At 34.8% G+C, this 21,071-nt stretch overlaps 1 protein-coding gene and 1 long non-coding RNA gene across 7 annotated transcripts in view; one reads left to right on the forward strand and one right to left on the reverse strand.

The window, feature by feature from the left end:
* Window positions 1-661: 661 nt before the first annotated feature.
* Window positions 662-6,354, forward strand: LOC136273679 (uncharacterized). Of its 2 annotated transcripts, none has more exons than XR_010711899.1 (3): window positions 662-772; window positions 5,077-5,481; window positions 5,732-6,354. It is a non-coding gene; the product is annotated as an uncharacterized lncRNA (long non-coding RNA). The 2 variants fall into 2 exon arrangements; XR_010711898.1 differs by lacking the exon at window positions 662-772 and adding an exon at window positions 3,079-3,226.
* A 2,549-nt stretch (window positions 6,355-8,903) lies between these two features.
* LOC105320869 (short transient receptor potential channel 7) overlaps window positions 8,904-21,071 on the reverse strand; it is a 53,695-nt gene continuing 41,527 nt past the window's right edge. For 4 of the 5 annotated variants that reach the window (XM_011418995.4, XM_034462079.2, XM_011418997.4 and 1 more), the window contains 12 exons: window positions 20,779-20,955; window positions 19,127-19,291; window positions 16,962-17,214; window positions 15,453-15,592; window positions 15,015-15,114; window positions 14,718-14,869; window positions 14,244-14,398; window positions 13,695-13,893; window positions 13,236-13,466; window positions 12,691-12,828; window positions 11,350-11,416; window positions 8,904-10,924 (listed from right to left, as the gene is read on the reverse strand). In XM_011418995.4, coding sequence (XP_011417297.3) covers window positions 10,359-10,924; window positions 11,350-11,416; window positions 12,691-12,828; window positions 13,236-13,466; window positions 13,695-13,893; window positions 14,244-14,398; window positions 14,718-14,869; window positions 15,015-15,114; window positions 15,453-15,592; window positions 16,962-17,214; window positions 19,127-19,291; window positions 20,779-20,955 — 2,343 coding nt within the window. In that variant the 3' untranslated portion in view covers window positions 8,904-10,358. The remainder of the gene's footprint in view (window positions 10,925-11,349; window positions 11,417-12,690; window positions 12,829-13,235; window positions 13,467-13,694; window positions 13,894-14,243; window positions 14,399-14,717; window positions 14,870-15,014; window positions 15,115-15,452; window positions 15,593-16,961; window positions 17,215-19,126; window positions 19,292-20,778; window positions 20,956-21,071) is intronic. The other variant, XM_020064349.3, reaches the window with a different exon arrangement.

Consider the following 21,071-nt stretch of genomic DNA (forward strand, 5'->3'; position numbering starts at 1 on the left):
AAATATATACTTGTAAATGTATCAATTTGCATTGCTTGAGAAGTTAGCGTAGATGTTCCTAATCAAGAGAGGTAACTTGCGTGGAAATTGCATTTGGTAAGTTTGTGACATGCTTAGAATTGAAAACGTAAATTATCTTTCAATTTTACTTATCGATCCATCTTAAATTTTGTCATAAAATTAAAATATTGGCAATGAAAGCCTTTAGTTTAGTCTTGACTCGTATTGCTTTTCCCCCCGTAAATCCCCGTCAATTTCCAGCCATTGGCGCTCATTACATGTCTCCACTAACGCACGAACGCAGCACTAGCTAACACTCGTGATCAGCTGACTATTCGGAGACAGAATTTACTTCCTAGAGTCCCATGCACCACCTCTTATCGTATGCCCTGAGCAAAAATGCAAACTTAATTTTTTTTCATGTTTGTTCATTTCTAAAGTCATTATAAAGATACATGTAGCTATTAAAAAAATTGTTTGATTATATAAAAAAAAGTATTAAATACAACGAAAGCGATTTAATTGCCGGAAAAATCCAAACAAGCTCCAACTGTTTCCCATCGCATCGGGCGACATAAGTAAACCCACTTCAGGGCTTTCCTGTCACATCGAGGGCAATAACCCTGCTATGTCTGCAAAGCCATTTAGCATTAAATAAGTATTTACATCAAATTAGTATTTTTCCGTTAGTTCTCATCGAATGTAATTCATACAGATCATGACAGACATGACTGAAATCTAATGAGATCCAGTGAAACCTGTCGACGTAAATGTAAGAATATACACATTCCTTCGACTTTTAAAAATTGCTGTTTTAGAGGCAATCTTAAGCTACTAAATTGCCAACTTTAATTCCAGTAGTCTGGTACCCGCCTCCACCACTGTTTTTTTTACTTCGTTTTAAAACGAAGTGAAAACGCAGTGGCGGGGGCGGGTACCAGACTTTAAATCAAATAGCTATGATAGTTATTTCTAACGTCGTTCATTGATGTCATCTTGATCTTTGTGTTTTTGTTATTGACCCTTGCGTGAATTGTTTTTTGATGAGCCAAAATTAGAGATGCATATATCCTCACAACGTCGGGGGTCCTGAGTCAGCGAGTGGACCCCCGGCCTTGTGAGGATGAAATGAATTAGGAGCACGGACATTCACAAGCTGGCCTCAGACTTCCTAGTAGTTGTATAAACCATTGTGACCTCCACATGCAAGGAGTATTGACTGGTCCTTCACTCATATCTGAATACATAAAATATTTCCACGGGGTGGGGGTGGTGGAGAGAACAATCTTTCCAAGTCAAGTGTTTCTTATCCGCTCCGCTTCAATCAAAGTAAATAGCGGAAAAAATTAGAAACCATTGACTTTGGAAGATGGACGGGGGGGGGGGCCGCAGGGGGGGGGGAGGTAGTCAGAGAATTATTTTGTTTGCCGGGGTAGGGGGGGTGGTCATATGCATATTTTCGGAATTATAACTATGTGAATTTAATGATATTGTCCCCGAATTTAATAACTTAATAATTTTCTTCCTTCCTTCTGCGTTCGCACATGTTCACTGTACGGTTTTTTTATTATTAAAATCGATAATGATGAAACATGTAATCAACGTAAATTAAGCAACTTGTTATGGATAAAAGTTAAAATGATTCAGAAGTAGATGTACATATAAAGCCCCTCTCACAATTGGCGCACGAGCACTTTACAACACCGGACCGGAATTTTTTAGATTCGAACAAGTTCTCTCATACGTTGCACCAGCTCTCGCATACGTTGCACGAGCTCTCACATTCGTTGCATCCGTTTTAGTGCTCGCATCAAGTCTCCTCAAAATAGTGAACATGCACACTATTCAGACGCGCCCAAATGCGATCAAAATCATCGCAGTGCAACGCACGAACATTAGCACGAACGTTTACAACGTTTTGTGTACTCGCAAGAGTGATGCACGATTTTTAAAGGTCGTAAGATGAATCGCAGTTGTTAATGCGCGTATTGTGCGACCATGAGACTGTTGCTCAACAAGTCTCATGTTATTTGGCAACGTTTCACTATCATTGCACGACTTATCAGTAATATGCCATGCTTTGCCACTTGTATATATACCCTGTATAAGCATCTCTGTTTCAGACCACAATTCAACATTATACATTTATTGCATGAAGGTGAGTGAGGGAAATATGAAGATTTCTCCAAGAAAAAATCATATTTCCCAAGGGCATCGCCCGAGGGAAATTGGAATAAATCTTCATATTCCCTGAACATTAAAAGTTGTTTGACTTCCTCTGTTACTGTCTCACTTTTCTTTCATAATTTCGAATCATAGATAGTGAAGTTGGTTTTGTGATATATAGAGAATCATAATGATTTGATATTTTTGATTTAATCATACTTGTCTACATCATATGCTCATACCGGTTTTTTCATTTTTATGAAATCATCCTGTCGCGTGACTTTCTAGACCAATCAAATATAATAGAATAATCATATTGGGATGAAATGATAAATGCTGCTGCATCTCTGTTTCTTCTTGGACGGCATGTTCTCTCGCTTCAACTATGTCTACTGAAGAGCGTCGGAAATGGGCGGTATATATACCCCCTCTGACTCGTGGAACACATGATCGCACGTCCAATCGCATTGGCGCACGTTCAATCGTCCGATCACCTGGTCTCTCGCGCGATCCTATCGCATTATCTTTCAACAGTCGCTTTCATTGTACAACAGTCGCATATATACGCAAGATATATCGCAAGATTTAATGCGTTTACATCGCACAACGCTCGCTTAAATCGTGCGAATTTCGTACGAATACTTTTTTCAAATGCGATTATTTCGGCAACAGTTTACGATTCATATCTAATTTTATCGGTCGCACGAATATTCAGTCGCGTTTGCTCGTGCACCAATTGTGAAAGAGCCTTAAACAGTGAAATGCTTTGTTTGTGATTAAATTTAATTTATTCTTTGAAGTCTACATGTTTTTCTATATAAGTATTTGCATTAAACAAAATTTCACTGCTGGAGATAATGGAATTTTTTAAGTGTACATCAATCGTGTAACGATCGGAAAGAATAAGGAACAATAAGGAAAAATTGAGAGGTTTTCCGTTGGATGATGGTTTATTTCCTTATGTCGTAGATCCGTATTTGAAACTTCGTCATTCTCAATTCTTCATCAATGGACGGTTAGACTCTTCGCAAGGATAGAGGAATTGCGTTCTAATTTTAAGGTAAGGTCTGCGACTCGCGTCGATTTTTTTTTCAGTTTTAGAAATCTTAGAAATTACACCATTTACAGGTATGCTGCTGTTGACTGGGCATGAGGCCAACATGATTTGTTGAACCAAATAATTTCTTTCGGTGTTTGACCTTGGGCAACATTTGCGTCTTCTGGTCCAACAAATCGTACGTTTCCTGAATCCCAGTCAACAACTTTCCAGTTAAACTCTTCACTGCGTATGCAAATATAATTTCAAGTAGCAACCAGCTCTTCGGCTATTTCCGCTCCGCCGAATTTGGACGATTATTAATTAGCTGTGATGTCTGTGACGGTCAACCAATTTTATGTTGGAATGGCAGACCGTTCAGTATTTGATTTGTGATATTGTTTGCATAAAAATTAATTTTGATAAACCTTTTTGGTAAGAATTATGAAAAAGAATATTAATAGCATTATATAAATACTGCTCTTTGGGAGGGTAATAGTTGAAATTGGCACCCCCGAGAAAACAATTGTCAACCTCCGCATTGACATTGGTATCTCTGGGGTGTCAGTTTCAATTGTTACCCTCCCAAACAGGCAGTATTTATTCTAATATACTGAGTATCGTGATTATAACATAATTAACGCGCATGTAGCAATTTGTTGTTACCCGTTGCCAAATGTGTTGCTAACGCTGAGGGTAATAGAAAAGCCAAGTGGCATCCTACCGGGCTAACTTCACGGATAAAAATCTTTGTACTAATTGAAAATCAATATGATAAAAAAAAAATTAAAGAAGAAAAAACCCACTTTTTATTTGCCAGTTTTGAGGCAATATGGCTGTGGCCGATCACAAGACATCCAGTAAACACTGTTTGATCACAAATTACTTTTTGCAATAACAGTCCATGATTCTGACAAATGATACCATATGACAACCATTCACGGAAAATCAAAACTTGTAAAAGACTTGTCAAAATTTGGGACCGAGACAAATTCAGTAACAAAAACGAGAACACTTCTATTTCTTTCAGATCATATAAACAAATAGGAAGTATTAAGAGATTTTTTTTTCTTTTTCATATATATCAGGGTGAATTTTATCTAACATGTACACCCATTTCCATATATTCAGACATTATCTGACAACGATCAGTTGATCTTACAGTTAAATTTCCGTAATCAGCTCATTATAGACCGATGTATAAACATTCACCAAAACAAAAGGAAATTCAACATTTGTCTAATTATATAAAAAATATATAAAGCGTATCGCATTTGATGAATATTTTTTTCTGTGTACAGACATGGGGTATATAAACCACGTATTTATTTAGTTAAACATTTTTCAAAGCGTTATTCGAATCATATATGGATGCATGCGAAGATATTCTCTTTTGTTCGTACAATGAATGTTCACCCAGTTTTCGTTGTATTGTAAATGTTCACGCATGGAATGAGGGACATATTCAAATACAAGTACATTTCCATTCAAACCAGTTAATTACTGTACAGTACTGTACGTACTTAGCCCTCTTCAAAATTTCAACGAAATAATGTTGAAGAGCAATAGAAGTATATGTATTGAAATGACAGAATTAATACAAATTGTTATATAGGAATAAAAATCAACACAAATTTATTTGATGATAAAGCAGACATTATCCTCTTTGCGATGGTCAACACTTGACTCATCGCGTATATTGCGTAACTGAATGAAACAATTTTGGACACAAGCCCCTGTGATTGGCGTTTTAAGTACCTGAAGTATCCTGTTTTAAAATTAGTAAAGTAGGAATTTTTTGGTCTATATTTAGGATTTTATATATTAAAATATTCATACTTAAGATAACGTGTATATATTGACAATTGTTTTAGATGAAGATGGATGTCGGGAAACTGTTCTTGCTTGTTGTAACACTTTTTACTTGGTGCAACCTGTATGTTGATGCGGGGATTCCTTGTAAAAACTTTGATTCGGCCGTCAAATTGATCCAGGACTGTGATCAGCCAAATAGTACTCTACAAAACAGTACTTCACCAGCAAATGAGTCTACTACAGAGGCAAATAGTGCTACGCTATCCAGTACGCCTTATTCTGTTGAGGAGCCTGACCGGGTGTCGCCGACTTCCCCTGGGTCACATGCCGACCCTACCACCAATGGACTGACCCCACGACGTTGCAGTATCGGTACCATTCTGGCGGTACTGGGAGTGTGGATCTGTCTTCGACAGGCGTGTAGTTTATGACCGAGGAAAGTAAACAGCTTATTTTCAATACGGGTAGGGTGTAAAAATTAATCGACGATTTAAATTTTTTCTCAGTATCTTATTCAATTTTATTTTACATTTTTAATGAGAACAAGTAGAGTATTGAAAGCAATATGGTTATCACAATCAATCATTATGATATGGTACATGTATATAATGTCATCCATTTTATAAAGAAACCACCATTTCTTGAAAATTTTAAGCACATTACAAAAGGAGCTACTAGTATACATGAATATATTTTCTATTTATTTTTTTCCAGGTTTGAACTCCTTCACCACCAACACTTTACAAAATGATGAAACTTATAACCAACTTATTCAAGAAGCAGATGTTGTGCATGATCTTGGTTTTTACGTTTAGACACTTATGATCAGTAAAATACACTTTTAAAAGATTATACTGTTGTTTTAAAAACACAGAATTAATTGCCTTAATTGTTTTTTTAACTGTTTATTACTATATATGTATATTAACTTAAGTTACGAAGTATTCTATTTACATGGTTTTTGCGTTTCTTGCAATTGTATTTACTAAAATGTTTTTGGTAAAGTTGCATTTATCATGTATTTATCATGTATTTAATTTTTGTTGGGTTTTTTTTCTTCGCTTAATTTATAAGTATACAGCATAAAGTAGTATGTATTACAGATATTGTATGATCTATTTGTTTAAAGAATGAGTTTGTTTTGGATTTTTGTTTTGTTTGAGATATATATACATATGGGGAGTAGTTTGTGATAATGACATTAGCATGATTTGAATAATTCAAAAGTACATAATAAAATGCATACAAAATTGCAATGCTCTCCTAGATCCTTATCATGATTAATGACAAATATTACGATACTGTCCAAGAGATTATTAAAAAGTGCTTGAAATGTCTTTTTTTAGACTTGTTATTGAATTAAGAAATCGGACATATCAAAACCCAACCAGACTCCTGATGATTAAGGTGGTATGGGACACCTCCATATTGTGACGTACTTCCGATATATATTTTTTGCAGCATTGGCATAAAAATTATGGTGGCATATCTCTGCCCCATGTGTGCAAGTAACATAACTAAGTTGCATGTCGACATAAATAAGTTGCTTGTCGACATAAATAAGTTTCATGTCGATATAAAGAAGTTGCATGTTAACATAAATAAGTTGCATGTTGACATCAATAGGTAGCGTATCTAGAATCTTGGATGTCACATGTTGGCGATATTTGAAATTTTTTATAACTCTTTGTTGATTGCAGTTTTCTTGCATGTCAACATAGTTATGTTGCATGTTGACATAACTATCTTGCATGTCAACATATTTATCTTGCATGTCGACATAATTAATAGAAAAATAACTTGCACACAAGGGGCAGAGATATGCCACCATAATAAACAGACTATGCTAGTACAAATGAGAGGTAGTTCACAATACATGTGTAAGCTAGCCTACATGTAGACTCAACGACTATCATTAGATGGAAAGTTGCGTTTCCTTCACCTTCCAGTTTTACTTCCTTGATTGTTCAAGACAAAGGGCCTAGCCCATCTTGAACTTAATTTCAATGTGTATGTATAACCACACATGACCTTTGATATTTATGATTTAATTGAAATTAAGGTCAAAACGGGCTTGGCTTGTGATCCAAGGGTTATGTTTATGTATACCTTAATAGCTGACGTAACTAATCTACAGTATGCACGGATTGAGGAGGGGTGTCAGGGGTCCGTACCCTTGAAAATTATTTTGTTTGTATGTACCAAATTAGTCGTTGTAAATCTCTTAGTAATTTCCTGGATCTGCATATACATGTATGTACAAGTAAACATAACAGAACTTAAATTGTATCATAATCCTGTAAGTGTTTATCGAGTAGTTCCACTTCACTATTGGTTTTTTAGTATGTTCACAGAGGAAATACAATGACTAAAACGGAAAAAGGCGCTTGAAACGTTTCCTTTATACTGTCTGTAGGTATGAAGTTTTCTGTCTGAACGTTGTGATGTTCGTTTCCTTCACTGCCATTTGTTGAATCATTTATCTACATGTGTATTTATATCCTCATCTTTACAAAACATTTACTCTCTTGATAATCAAGTTTTTGTGTGTTCTAATTATTTTTCATTTTCAATTTTGATTTACAAGACGCTAGTACGTTTTTGTCATCGACACTGGGCAACCACAATCAACGGAATCTTGAACTCCTTGATATGTTATCCGATAGATACATTTTGAAAAATGAAGTGAATGTATGTGACTGATAACAAAACCCTTTCACTAAAGGCAGTGGCACATTATCATTTAAATTTTAATTGATGTATGATTCTTTTAATCAGTCAATGTAAACTGCAGTTCTATTTTTGTCGCTATCTTCTGATAGAGGTATATACACAAACACTTTGTAAAATTTTACATGTACATAAATAAAGCGAGGAGAACTGATTAAATAGTTATCAAATTATGCAAACTCTATTTATAGGCTGTAATCTATTTATTTAGATGAGCAATATTTTAGCAGCGAACTTTCTACTCAATAATAGCGTGTCATGAGAGAAAACTTTTGTTTTGATTTTAGTAGTTGTAGTTTTTGGAGTTGTCTTACTTGCATGCATCATTTGATTACATGTACACCATAACAGTTTATGGAGCACATCTACAGTTGTACCGAAGCATTTATAGCACACATCATACTAGGGTATCCATTGCTACATTTACATGTGCATTGTGGTTATTTAAGGAGGACAGATGGACATCAAATCTAACTCAAATTTACTTATATAGAAGATTTAGCTAAAATAAACTATTATTTTGTGAAGAAAAATCTATATACTTTAGCTTTAACCATCGAACAATTTGCTCTTCTTTTTTTTTTTTTACATATAGAGCTCTTTTTATCAAGGAGATCAATACAGTCTTTAACAATGGCCACCTTCACCCAGCCAACTTTATATTATTTCTGAGGATAATTTCCTGTTTCCTTTAATTTGCTTTTGTATATTTAAGAAATATTATTATTCTACTATTAACCAATTGGTAGTTAATCATTGATTTGAATCGAACATGAAATGATATACATGTACATGTAGCTGTCACCGAGAGAGCTGTTTGATAAAGTTATGAAAAAAATAGTTCAAAAACCCCAATGTTTTCATTATCCCACTTAATTGAGTTAACGCTTCGGTTTGAGAAACATTAAGATTGCTGAGTGGTCGTGGCCAATTTTAGACTAAAACAATCTCCTTGAGGTAAAAGAGTTATCTGCACATGAATAAAAAAAGGAAAATATTCAAATTTTTGATTTTTTTGCACTAAATAATAGGTTATCGCTATTAAAATAAATTAAATCTTCGAAGGTTGGTTCAATGGGCAATTTGATGACCATCCAGTCCCCTTATGCCATAAACAGATTGGTTTTATATGGAATATCAAAAGAAAAACAGTATAAAAAATCAGGACATTTTATTAACATGTTGTATGAGTTAAGTTCTCGTTATTCGGACGAAGGACCGTTTGTTTCCTATCTGAATCCACATGGTAAACATTCAAAGTTCTCAGAAACATGATTCTTATACATCGCCCTGCATTCATTGCCATCACTTTCAAAACAATATACAACAGTATGCATACAAGATAATTCCTATATTATTTATGTTTCAAATAAGCAATAATTAAATTTAGATACCTATTACCTTGTAATATGGTGTCTGTAGATGAATTTGGCGTTCTAAATCCGATCATATAAATATTATTTTGCCTAAAAGGTGGATAAATGCCATTTCCGTTGATAATGTCGATCCGCATTCCTAATTCACCTTACTTATCACAATAGCACATATTTCAGCTTGTCTGTAAATATGTGCCGTTATCAAAGCAAGTTTTATTTACAATCCTAAAATTTACCTAGTACTTAAATATAATTAACTTTCCCAAAATCTATTTTTGTAATATTCAGAGCATTGTTGACTTTCCGGAAATATATTTTGTTTACGGTTGATAATCCGTTTTTACATGGTCCCTTCCTTTTCTATTTTGATCAGCTTCTGTGAGGTCGGTAAAAGTTGACGAAGTTGGGGTCGAGCCAGTTGTTCGGCAGTCCCACTGTTGTATATATGTTGCAATATTATGAGAACCACTGTAGCCAAATTACGCCATCACTTAATAAAATTTCAGTCCATTCTTACTTGTATATTGTACTTTATGTTATTTAGCAATTTCAGTAGTCTTGTGATAATGGTTCTCAATATATTGCCTTAGGAAAATTATTTCCTCGGCGTAAAGGATTACTCACCAAAGATTCCAAAACTCAAGAGAAGATTGAGTTCAAACCTTACACGATTATATCTGATAATCATTAAGTAATCCGTTGATTTAAAGGTTTTAAAAAATGGTTTTTCGATCGCCGATAAAACATGTTTTAGAAAAAGGATGTTCGTGAAAAAAGATTTGTTTTTATAAGGCCCAGCTCCATTTTGCAATTAACAATTGCTTCCTTCTGGGCATTTTAAGATAATAACGAGTAGATGAATGCAGATATCAGTCTTGCCGTGTTTTTTAACGCAGTACTAGTGCACGAAGGAGCATAAAAACTAAAGACTACTAGGCACTTTCCGGTGTGATGTGGAATTTGTTGCCATTTAGAAACATAGGTTTCGAAAACTTTTTTTTCATCCTTTTGGAATGGGGTGCAATTTGTTTTAAAACAGCGAGCGAGCAGTCGGAATGAAAAAAAAAATTACATAACCATATTAATAATATGCACTCGTTAACAAATAAAAATAACTCGCATATAGATATCCTCCATTCTCAAAAACATATTGAGTACACGATTTTAACAACGAAATATGGGGTTCATAAACACAACCAGTTGAAATACAATAAAAAAAACAATTTATACAAATATCACAGTTTGGCATCAAACGCGTTTTTGACGTCATTTTCGTTCATCACATGAACGATGATGTCATCGGTGGAGTAGTTTTCATCATCCAGCGACTGTTGACGTGATAACCGTGGTGACGTATTAGTGTCCTGACTATCTGAGCGAACTCTGACCTTCAGACGCCTGTCCTCTCTCTGTGACGTCGCTTCCTCTTCCGGAATGTCCTCCAAATACTGATTCCTGGACATTGATAATTGCTGCAAGAGTTCGTCCTCCAACGATGGTTCGTCTAATGAAGAATAAGCACTTTCTGTCAACAGAGGAGCTGCAGGGCCTGTATCATCCTCACTTTTATCTCTGCTTCTATGAACGTCATTAGCATGCCCGCCATTTTGATAAACGTCTGCGGTGTTTGTTTGACCTAGTTTATTAAGGAGCACAGTTTGTTGATGAATCAGGTGAGTCATTTTCTGCTCCATCTTGTTTATCTTTTCTCGACAATCTTGACTCTCGTCTTCTCGAGATTGTAAATGATTGAGGATCTCATAACGGAAGCTAGAAATATCTTGTTTGACTTCATCAAAGTCTGAAAAAACACATCGATAATAAAGGTTATACATGTATAATGGTTTCTATTACTGAGGTACAAGTTCATGTTCAATTTAAAACGTTTGTAGGCATTCCATTTTTAGTTTACAGACGATACATGAAATATAAGGCATAATTGCATTGTCATCATCTCGCAGGGAAATAGTATAAAAAATCGCTATACTCTATCCTTGTTTCTTTTTCTCTAACTTTCAAAGTTTTTGCTTAACATTTCGATAATCATATAATAATACATTTGCTAGATTCATTCACTAAAATCGAAAAATGTTGTATGTACACATTATCTGTTCATCTTCCAAAGGGGGGGGGGGGGGGGGGGGTAATTGGAAGTTGCATGTACTTTGTATATACTAATGTACTAAATATAAAAGAATTAAATTATTTATTTTCTAAACCACTTACCATCGTTGCTATCGTTTTCTCTCTGCATGTCAAATATGTATCGTTTAACAATTCTTTTCATTACTCTCTGTAATAAATGAAACGAAAAAAAAATTATTTTTTGGATACCTCAACGAATACTATTTTCCTTTATAATGATAGCAACCAGTATTCACTATACAAATACTGCCTGTTTGGGAGGGTAACAGTTGAAATTGACACTCCCAGACCTAGAAAACCATCGTCAACCGACGCGAAACAGAGGTAGACAAAAGTCTTCGAGGGGTGTCAATATTTTGTTTGATTCTCCCACACAGGCACTATTTATTATATTTTACTGAATGTTTTGATTTTAAAGAAAACTTAACTGACTTCTTTTGGAATGACGTGAATTCTACATCGAACAGTACGCGCACAATTTACGCGCATTTAACAATTCGTTGTGTTCCCCGAGGTGAGTTCAACAAAACGAGCGCTCGAGGTCGCTCGCCATTTGTGTTACGGGTATAGGGAATTTGCGCTCACCATGTTGAACTCGCCTCCGTTGTCAAGTATTTTGCTAAGCTGAGAGCAATAGAACGGATTATAAACTGCGTCTAAACCAATCAGAATTCATTATTTAACATGAAAGTATCATAAATACATGCATCTGGATCAAGATGAAATGAAAAATATAATGCTTCTAGCTAAAGCATGCATTGTGGAAGAAAAAAATATGCACTAAGTAACTCGTTGAAAAAAGTGATGTAAACACTATTGGTAGTCCTAAGCTTCATTGTTAATACAAAAACATTTAAATTATATTAAAATTAACTAAACTTAAAATTAAATGGAATTAAGAATGTGGTAAGGCCTGTCAGCCATCTAGAATGATGGATCAATATTATTAAGAAAAAAATATCAACAACAAAAATTTCAGGGCTTCAAACAGTTAAAGCATTATGAGCAGCATTTTTCATGTTGAATTTTTTTTTTTTTTACTAAAATGACAAAAATATCATGGTTTTTAAATTGCCATATTTTTGTGGAAAAGGCCGTTAAGAAGCCTTATTTGGAGCAAAATTGAATTATTGTCGTCCTGTACAAAAATGGATTTGCTATATATTCCTTAGAAGAGAAATATTTCCTTTGACAAAAATTAATGATTTTTTCAAACCTTATTTATCATAAAAGTTTAAGTTATATGTAGACTTATAAAATTTGCAGGTTTTTGCAGCAAAATAAAATTCTAAAAAATACAACCCATATTGCTTTAAAATACCATTTTATTTATAGGTGTGTTAATTCTGGGCAGGATTAATGCTTGAAAGTCTGGATCGAATCCTCAGTGTATTTACAAAAGGAAACGTGAGAAGCATTTACTTTATATGTTAATTTTTCTTCAAACAGATTGGGCTCGGAATCACTCCTGACAAAGCCATTTGTCGTCTGCATTCTCTCTCGGAATCTCTTGATGCCGTTTGCCTGATGTGCGGAGCGTCCATCATCCCACCCTGAATTCTAAACAAATAAGACAAAACCTTTACCAAAACTCAAAGAAAATAGGACCTTATTCTATAACTTTAACGTGTAACGAATGACAACGTATTTTTACTCAAGAACGCTACTTTTATCAATAAGTTTTAAAAATTGCACAAAACAAAATTGGCCAAAAACTAAAATAAACGGGTTTAATATTATTTCAAAACTGGACGAATTAATTTTAAAAAATTCAAAAAGTTTTTCATATTTTGTAAAATAAAATAAAATACACCTTAAAAATTCTGACCAACAGTGTGTGCTGTGCTTTTGTGATTCTTCTTTCGATAACATAGCTCAATGTTTGATAAAATGACCTAAAATTCTTTACATATCAGATATAGAAAATAGCGACCCCTATCGACTCCTGTGTGCTAGCCCTCTCTTACCGTTGTTGTGGGACTAGTGGCGTACAGCTCCACATCCTTAATCCTCCCGGGGTGGGGCCTCATCTCTCCTGCTTCCCCCTTACAAAAACATCGACTGAATTTTGAGCACAGCTTCCAGACTGACTTTGGAGTGGGAATCATGTTGAACGGAATGGGTAGGGTTGCTCCTGATTTAATGTAGTCCATGTATAACTTACTCCGAGCGAATTTCCACTCGGTGTCCGAGTCTTCCTGCGGACAGAAGTTCAAACATGTTCATTGTCATACAATAGGACCAAATAGATTTTTTTTCGCAATTTTACTATCAGCCAGGAGATAACGCCCTTTCAAATTTGTATACTTGTATACGTCCACAACCAACTCTTAAGAACTTTTTTTATTTTACAAAATATCGTGATAAGATTAGAATTTACCTTTAATGCCATAATATTTTTAAAACCAAAACAAAAGTCAAATCACCTGAATGAGTTCGAATGACCTGGACATCATGGCAATGAGCATGTTGAGTAGAACAATGACACTGCACCAGTTGTAGGCACCAAAGATCCAGTACCCCACGTACTGGGTGAAGATGTGTTCAAACTCGTCTAACTCTACTATAGTGGCATCCCCGCGCCCGAACAGTGACCAGAATACAGTCCGAACGGTCTTGTCTGGTCTGGAATAGAGGGATGTCAATGTAATCACATCACAATATTTGTTATTTGGTCCCTCTATCACCAACCTCTGTAATCTAATTCCCCAGCCTCAAACCAGAGGTTTTACCTCATATCTATGCTTTTTTTCTTATAAGAATTTGAGTTAAGAACAGCGTTAAGTTAAGTATAATTTCAAAATATTAGTGACGTCAGTCCTCTGTAATTTGCATTTTACTAAAAATGTGGCATTAGAAAAGCTTTAGTAAGACTACTTCTTATCATACGATTATTTCACCAAAATTAAAATGTTTTCATTGTTTTACGACTCAAAAAATTTCCGGATGAAATATTAATCAAAAGTTTCCCCTACATTCCAAAAGCTTCCTCCGCCCTGACTGTGATGTTGTTTTTCATGAATTCTACTTTTTCCCGGACTTGCTTAGGGTAGTACCAGTACAGATTGTGTAAACCGACCATAAAGGCGACCAGGATCACCAGAAAAATCGCTAAGAACTTGATGATGTCCTGCAAATTAATCAACAATTACCTTTATCAATGTGTACCAAAATATTTCTGTGCCATTAAGTCTAAGCGCCATACATGTATTTACACTTTGCACCGATATCAAATACATCAAATTCAACCAATATTTACATTAATATTTTTCATCCTTTTATTTTTGAAAATTTAGAAAATGGCATTGCCAAATCGAGAAATAAACATTAACGCCTCATAAAAAGTTGAGCAAGCAGTTTAGGATTTTATTTTATATAAGAAGTACTTAAAGCAAAAAGTTTTTCGTGTTATGATGCTGAGTCAAACCAATACATTTCAAACACCTTACCGTCATCATCCGGGCTATTGAGATTTGCATAGGACCGAACATTTCATTGGCTGGTAGGATGTAGGAGACCCTGGTGAAGCTGATGACATTGGCAATAGCAAACAGACCCTCGGCTATGTTGTGGGGGTCGAGTGAGTCCCAGTAAAACCTGTCTAAAGGGCATTAATTTTGATTTGTTGATTAAATACACATAAGACGTTCTTGGACTAAAATATTCAAAATGAGATATATCACTGCATTACATGTAATTTGTTTGATATTGACTGATATTTTATCATGCCCTTTAATATATTTTACCTGCGATTATCCAGTACATTTGCTTTGCTGCTGTCTGGTCACTAACAAGTAATTTCTCCCAGGGTTCTCGAGCCTCAAAATATCGTAATGCAACGTTTACCTATAATTCATACGGTAGCCATTTTATTTCAAGATTGTAAACGAAACATTTAAAATCGAATTTAAATACAAATGTACTTGTTAGCGGAAAAAATCATATGGAATTTTACATGATAAACTCTGTTACAATCTATACATGATAACATACATGTATTTATATAAAAAAAAAACGTATAAACTTATTGTTTATCCATAGCTTTGACATTGAAGCCTTTTTGCCCATTTTGCACTTTTTCATGTAATCGGATGAATTACATTGCTAGGTCGAAAGCAAAGAATTGATATTATGGTCTCTGTGTTATTCAATATTAAGCTTTTTTCCTATAGAAGCTGTTTTACCTTCCAGATGCAGACGTACTTTAAGGTGAATGAGGACAGGTATAAGGTGAGAACGGCCACGTCCAGGTAATTATACAGGGAGTCAAAGTAGTCGTACAGACCCTCGCTGAATACCTGCTTAATCTCCTGCCAGAGCATGCCTACAAAAAAGGGTCGGGCATTGAATTGCAATTGCGGCTACATGTAAGATGGAGGGACATCCCAGGATGCGATCATAAACACGAAGAAATGTAAAAATGTCATTAATAAGGACTCAAAGCGCCGAAAAGCTCTATTTAGGAACAAGAAATTCGCATACATGTACTAGCAACTAAATGAAAATGACTAGGTATCATTAATATACTGACTATTTCAATGGTTCCCGCTTAAAAAAAAAGTACATAAGGATAAAAAGCAATTTAGATACTTTTTTTAACTTTAACATCTTCCTAAGAAATTTATTAATTTTACAATTACCAAATAATTTATGGATGAAGGGGGATAAGGTCAAAGGGAAGAAAGTGGTGCTTGGACTAAAACTTTTCCCAGAAACAAATGACGTGAAATTTTGGTTTAACGTCACCGTCCGCGGCTACCTTTAGTTTAAGGGTGTACGTCTTGTTTTAAAGTCTGAGTTAGATTTGACCAAGAAAGATGAACATGTAGTAGTTTTGTCATGGATATTTTTCACAAGAGGTCTGCTATGACTTTGAAACCAACACAATTCTTTGGGTTTAATCAAGTCTTAGCAACATTGAGCAAATGAGGAGAGAGATGTGGCTCTAGGTGGATTTCAAAAAGATCTAATATGACCTTCACCTTGGCAATATATGATCTACGATCTATATTAAATGTATCTCCGTATTCTTTGTCAATCAATAATGAATAATAACCATGCTCCAACTTCTTAATCAATATGACATCTTGGATTGCTCTAACATCATTTTACTTGACCATGCATCGTAAATCATTGATCAAAATTGACACAAATAAGCTGTAGACTTGCCCATCTCATATTGCACCCATCAAAATTTGATACCATTAGACAGTTGTCTGGAGATCTCTAGACCTACTAACCAGATTGACCGGAGGGTCCCGCACATTTCTATTCATGACATCAACGATGCAAACAGCCAAGGGAATCGGAATTTTATTCAGAATTAGAGGCTCCGATTCAGAGATTACCGGCCATTAATAATAGGCTGTTTTGGTCCAACTCTGCAGAGAGTTACTATGGGTTCAAAGGAACTCGATGGAACATAAAAGATGTAAGAGTTTTTGACACGGAGTCATGAATTCAAACGCTACGGCTCTGGAATTAATCAGTGTCAACTCTGATCTAGCTTTCTAATAAATCTTATTAATTATATCGGAATGGTACATTATATCACTGGTAAATGCTAGTTAATAAAGACAAGACAAACTGATTGATCTTGCCATACATCGGAAGGAAATTACATACCAAATAAACAAAATTTAAAAATCTCAGGATCTTAAGGACGAACGCAGACGACAGAAGCTAGTCATTACCAATAATCCACAAGCTGAGTCCGATTTGTATAACTTCCGGTCGGCACGTTCGAACCACGAAGTCCTCAGGTAGCGTCAGTCTGCTATGGTTTTTGTACCAGAGGTAGTGTCTGTAAGGTCCCGGAAATGACGACATCCGACTGAGGTCCGTGGTGCCCTCCGCACTGGAGATCAGAATCATGATCAGGAAGGTCACAAAAGACATGGCGTGACCGATGAACTTGATACAGGGGTACTGGAGAAAGCGCCCGACCTACGAATGCAAACCGAAATACAAGTATGCTCTTTATATCAATGCTAAACAGAAGGATTCATTTTTTAGAACACATTTCCAAGCAGGAAGGGTTGGGGGACTATTGTTTATTAAGTTAACGTTTTAAAGGGCTAGGTACTTTTAAATCCTCGCCAAAATAACATATTTGATCAATGACATAGCAGTAAATTGCTATTCCTGCTGTCCTATTGATGAAGATATGAACTAATGAATTAACAAATAAAATAGAGATTTACGAAATTATAAATATTGGTGTACTGTATTTCTATAACCAAGCAATAATTATACAACGACCAACTGTATGATAAATAAAACTATATCATTATATATTTCATTCTTTTTTATAGCATTCTATAAGATTTTTTTATGTTTAAGCTAGATGTGTAAATTCTAACAAAAGATTGAGGACTCAAAAAAATTACCAGGTTCTTCCATTAGTTTCTAAACAAATAAATGAACATGTATTGAAAGGTGTATAGAGACTTATAGACCGCAAAACGCGGCGTAATAAAGCTTCATTAATGCTAGTCTAGCCATCAAGAAATTTCTGCATAAATACATGTTAAGATGGCCCTGAAAAGACAATAATTGATATGCAAAGAATATCTTAACTGTGTCATATGATATTGTTTTCTATCGGATTATTTACGTTCGCGAGTCTCATCTAATGAATATACCATGTAGCGAGCTATGATATCTTATTATAATACCAAAACGCAAAACAAAAATACAGCATGCGCATGGAAAAAGCAACACTTGTTTTGAAAGGCGTAAATGAAAAGTACACGTGAACCTGCTGCTTTTGAGGACCCAAAACAAAACAATCACAAGCTTGTTGTAAACTTGATTTTATTTTTATAAGAAATTGATACAAAGTACTACATGTACGTGCCAGTATTAGACTGTTTAAAAATCCATACAATTAACACTTAAAATACAGGTAATATGCGGGAATTTAACATTAACCCCCCCTCCCCCCTCTCCCCACAACATGAATCGTATACAGAGTCCAATTTCTTCTATTATGTTTGGTCAGTTTCCTCTCTAATTATGTTTATTTGTGAATGCTGCGCAAACATTGGACGAAAGCAAGAATCATTTCAACCTCTTATCTGAGTTTGATGTTTTTAACAGCAATATCCTTAAACTAGTTCAGTACTTTCTCTAAAATGTCAAGAAGTACGAGCTATTTTAAAACAAACTTATATTTTTACGCCCATTTTTTCGTTTAATGATTTCATTGTCTCAAACATTATACTGAGATCACACGGCGTTCTAAACACTTATCCCCAGGAAGATTGAATGAAATGAAAACTCAGTCGTGTTCGGTTCAAGTGTTAAATATTTGGAACAGAAATTGACCCTACCGCAAGAACAAAAAAATCTTTCTTGTGTAAAGATTTAGAACTCGGTAAACACCTGAACTTTCCTGGCTCAAAATATTGTCTATTTCCTGTCTAGAAAAGATTTACATCTTTGCGTCCTTGCTGAAGTGCTTCTAAATGGTTATTTATTTTTGTAATCGTTCGATAGAGCCGTGAACTACTTCTTACCGATATATCAGAGAGTTTTTCGAGTGTCTACAAATAAAATTGATTAACACAGTTCCTTCAAGGCATTCTTCTATAAGGAATAAGACGGTTTTTAGTGAGTGTAATTGAGAAGAACGGTTGCATAATATGTCCCCCGAGATTGCCAAAAATATGAAATAAAAAAAGCAGGAACGAGAAAAAGCAGTAACACTTCTATTGACATTTCCCAATTACTGATACAGAGATGTGCATTCTAACAAATGCTAATCTGACCACAAAATGAATAATAAACACTCCAGAACTGAATAAGCAGAGACTGTCCAACCTTGGGGGTCGATACTGAGTGAACTCAAGCTTACCTTAGAATGAGGGGCAAATATGTATAGAATGGCTAACAAGGGATAGACGGAGGTTACTCCAAACACCATCAGGGACCGGAAAAACCAGTTGGAACGCTCCATGGCCCTCAAATCGTTATACCATATACTGACCAGCTTTTGTTGGCAACTAGCGTGGGCCACAAACTGCAACATGCAACGAGTTAAGAGCACAGTTATTATACGGAATATTTTTATTCTTTATTATTAACTTTCTTTAAATGAACAAAAATTAATTGTCTATATCGGAAAAGACGAAGAAAAACTAGAAGAAAAATTTAATATATTTTCTATTATTTTCAGAGAGCTTTCTTCAAGTTTGTAATAAGTCTTAAAGGTCACACTTTTGGTCAAATTCTATTTTTTTTATTATTTACAATGCTTTTAATGGTAAAATAAAATTTGAGAGTCATTTGTAGAGTTATAAGTAAGATACAGGGCTCACAATTCTTTGTTATGTAAACAAGGCTCGTGCCCTGTGTTTACATAGGTTCAATATACCAGTAAAAAATCCTTTTCGAGCTTATTTGTCTATCTTTTTATTTCTTTTAAGCATAGGTAAACAGTTCCTAACGTTTAAACATTCGTTCTAGGATTAAAACTGAAATTTTTACTTCAACGTTCAAAATGTAAACAAACGCTTTGTTTACATAGCGAAGTATTTCAAGCTCTATAACTCACTTATAACTCAACAAATGACGATCAAATTTCGGCTGCCTATTAAAAATGCCTTTCTGAAGCATTGTAAAATTAATATCAAAATCGGAAAAATAATTTTTGACCAAAATCGTGACCATGCTCCTTTAAAATGAGATCAAATTATCATTTTTCATAACCTGACCCAGATTTAATTTCACAAAATTTAAACTTCTACCCAAGCTGAGAGAATGAAAGAAAAGTGAGCAAGTTCACATACCCTATGGTCCCATTACTTGAGAATGGTTCATATACGGAATGGCATAGTATGCATTAAATTCACATTAAAAAAAAACTCTACCTAAAAAAAATCACATCAAAACTTCCTGCACTTACAATTATTCACATCTATACATTTTTGTCTTTAACAAAACAAAAATCGAAATTCAAATGTGCCAAAATTCGCAAAAAAAATGAATTCGGAATTTCCTGGTAATATGCATCATCTACACGTTATGGCTTAAATACCTAGTACCTACCTAGTTTCTCAAACTTCAGTTTTCGCTTACAAACAGTTAACTATTATCAATTCATGGCCGAAATTCATATGGGCCAAAATTTCCAGAAAAGTAATGGAATCTAAATAATTTTATTCAAACCTACACATTGTGTAAATGCATGTACCTAAACAATTTTAAGAAATTCTCTGCGGCGGTTTAAGTTGTGCTTACAAAAGAACTCAGGACTGACAGACTGACTGGCTGACCAACGAACAGGTAAAAGAAACATTATATAATAATTAAATTCCAATCATTATAGTATAATAATATCATATTTTCTGATATGGTGGCTTCGTATCTTAGTCAGTGAGCTCCCAACTCTGCAATATCTTTTTACACCCCTTAGCAATGAAAATTTTCGGCAGAATAAACTGACAGGGGAATGCTAAATTCTTGGCTGGATAAGAGAGGAAGAGACGTTTGACCACAATCACTCACTTTTTTCTCACTGTAGTGGATTGCCAACTTCAGTCGAGACAGTTGTTCATACGTTTCGTCATCGGGTTCACGTTTCTTTTTGTTGAGAAGTTTTTCCAGTTCATCATGACCTCTAACCTTGTCCAATAACCGAACTACGTACTCACTTAATTGATCTGCTAATGCTAAATAATCACTCTGAAAAAATAAACAGATATACCATTATAACCGTAGAAATATTGAGTTCAGCCATAAATACGCTCATCATTTCTACGTTTGACGTCAATAGCTATGTGTTGTCATTCTATCCAATT

Source organism: Magallana gigas, chromosome 3 (genome assembly GCF_963853765.1).
Source record: "Magallana gigas chromosome 3, xbMagGiga1.1, whole genome shotgun sequence".
NCBI lineage: Eukaryota > Metazoa > Mollusca > Bivalvia > Ostreida > Ostreidae > Magallana > Magallana gigas.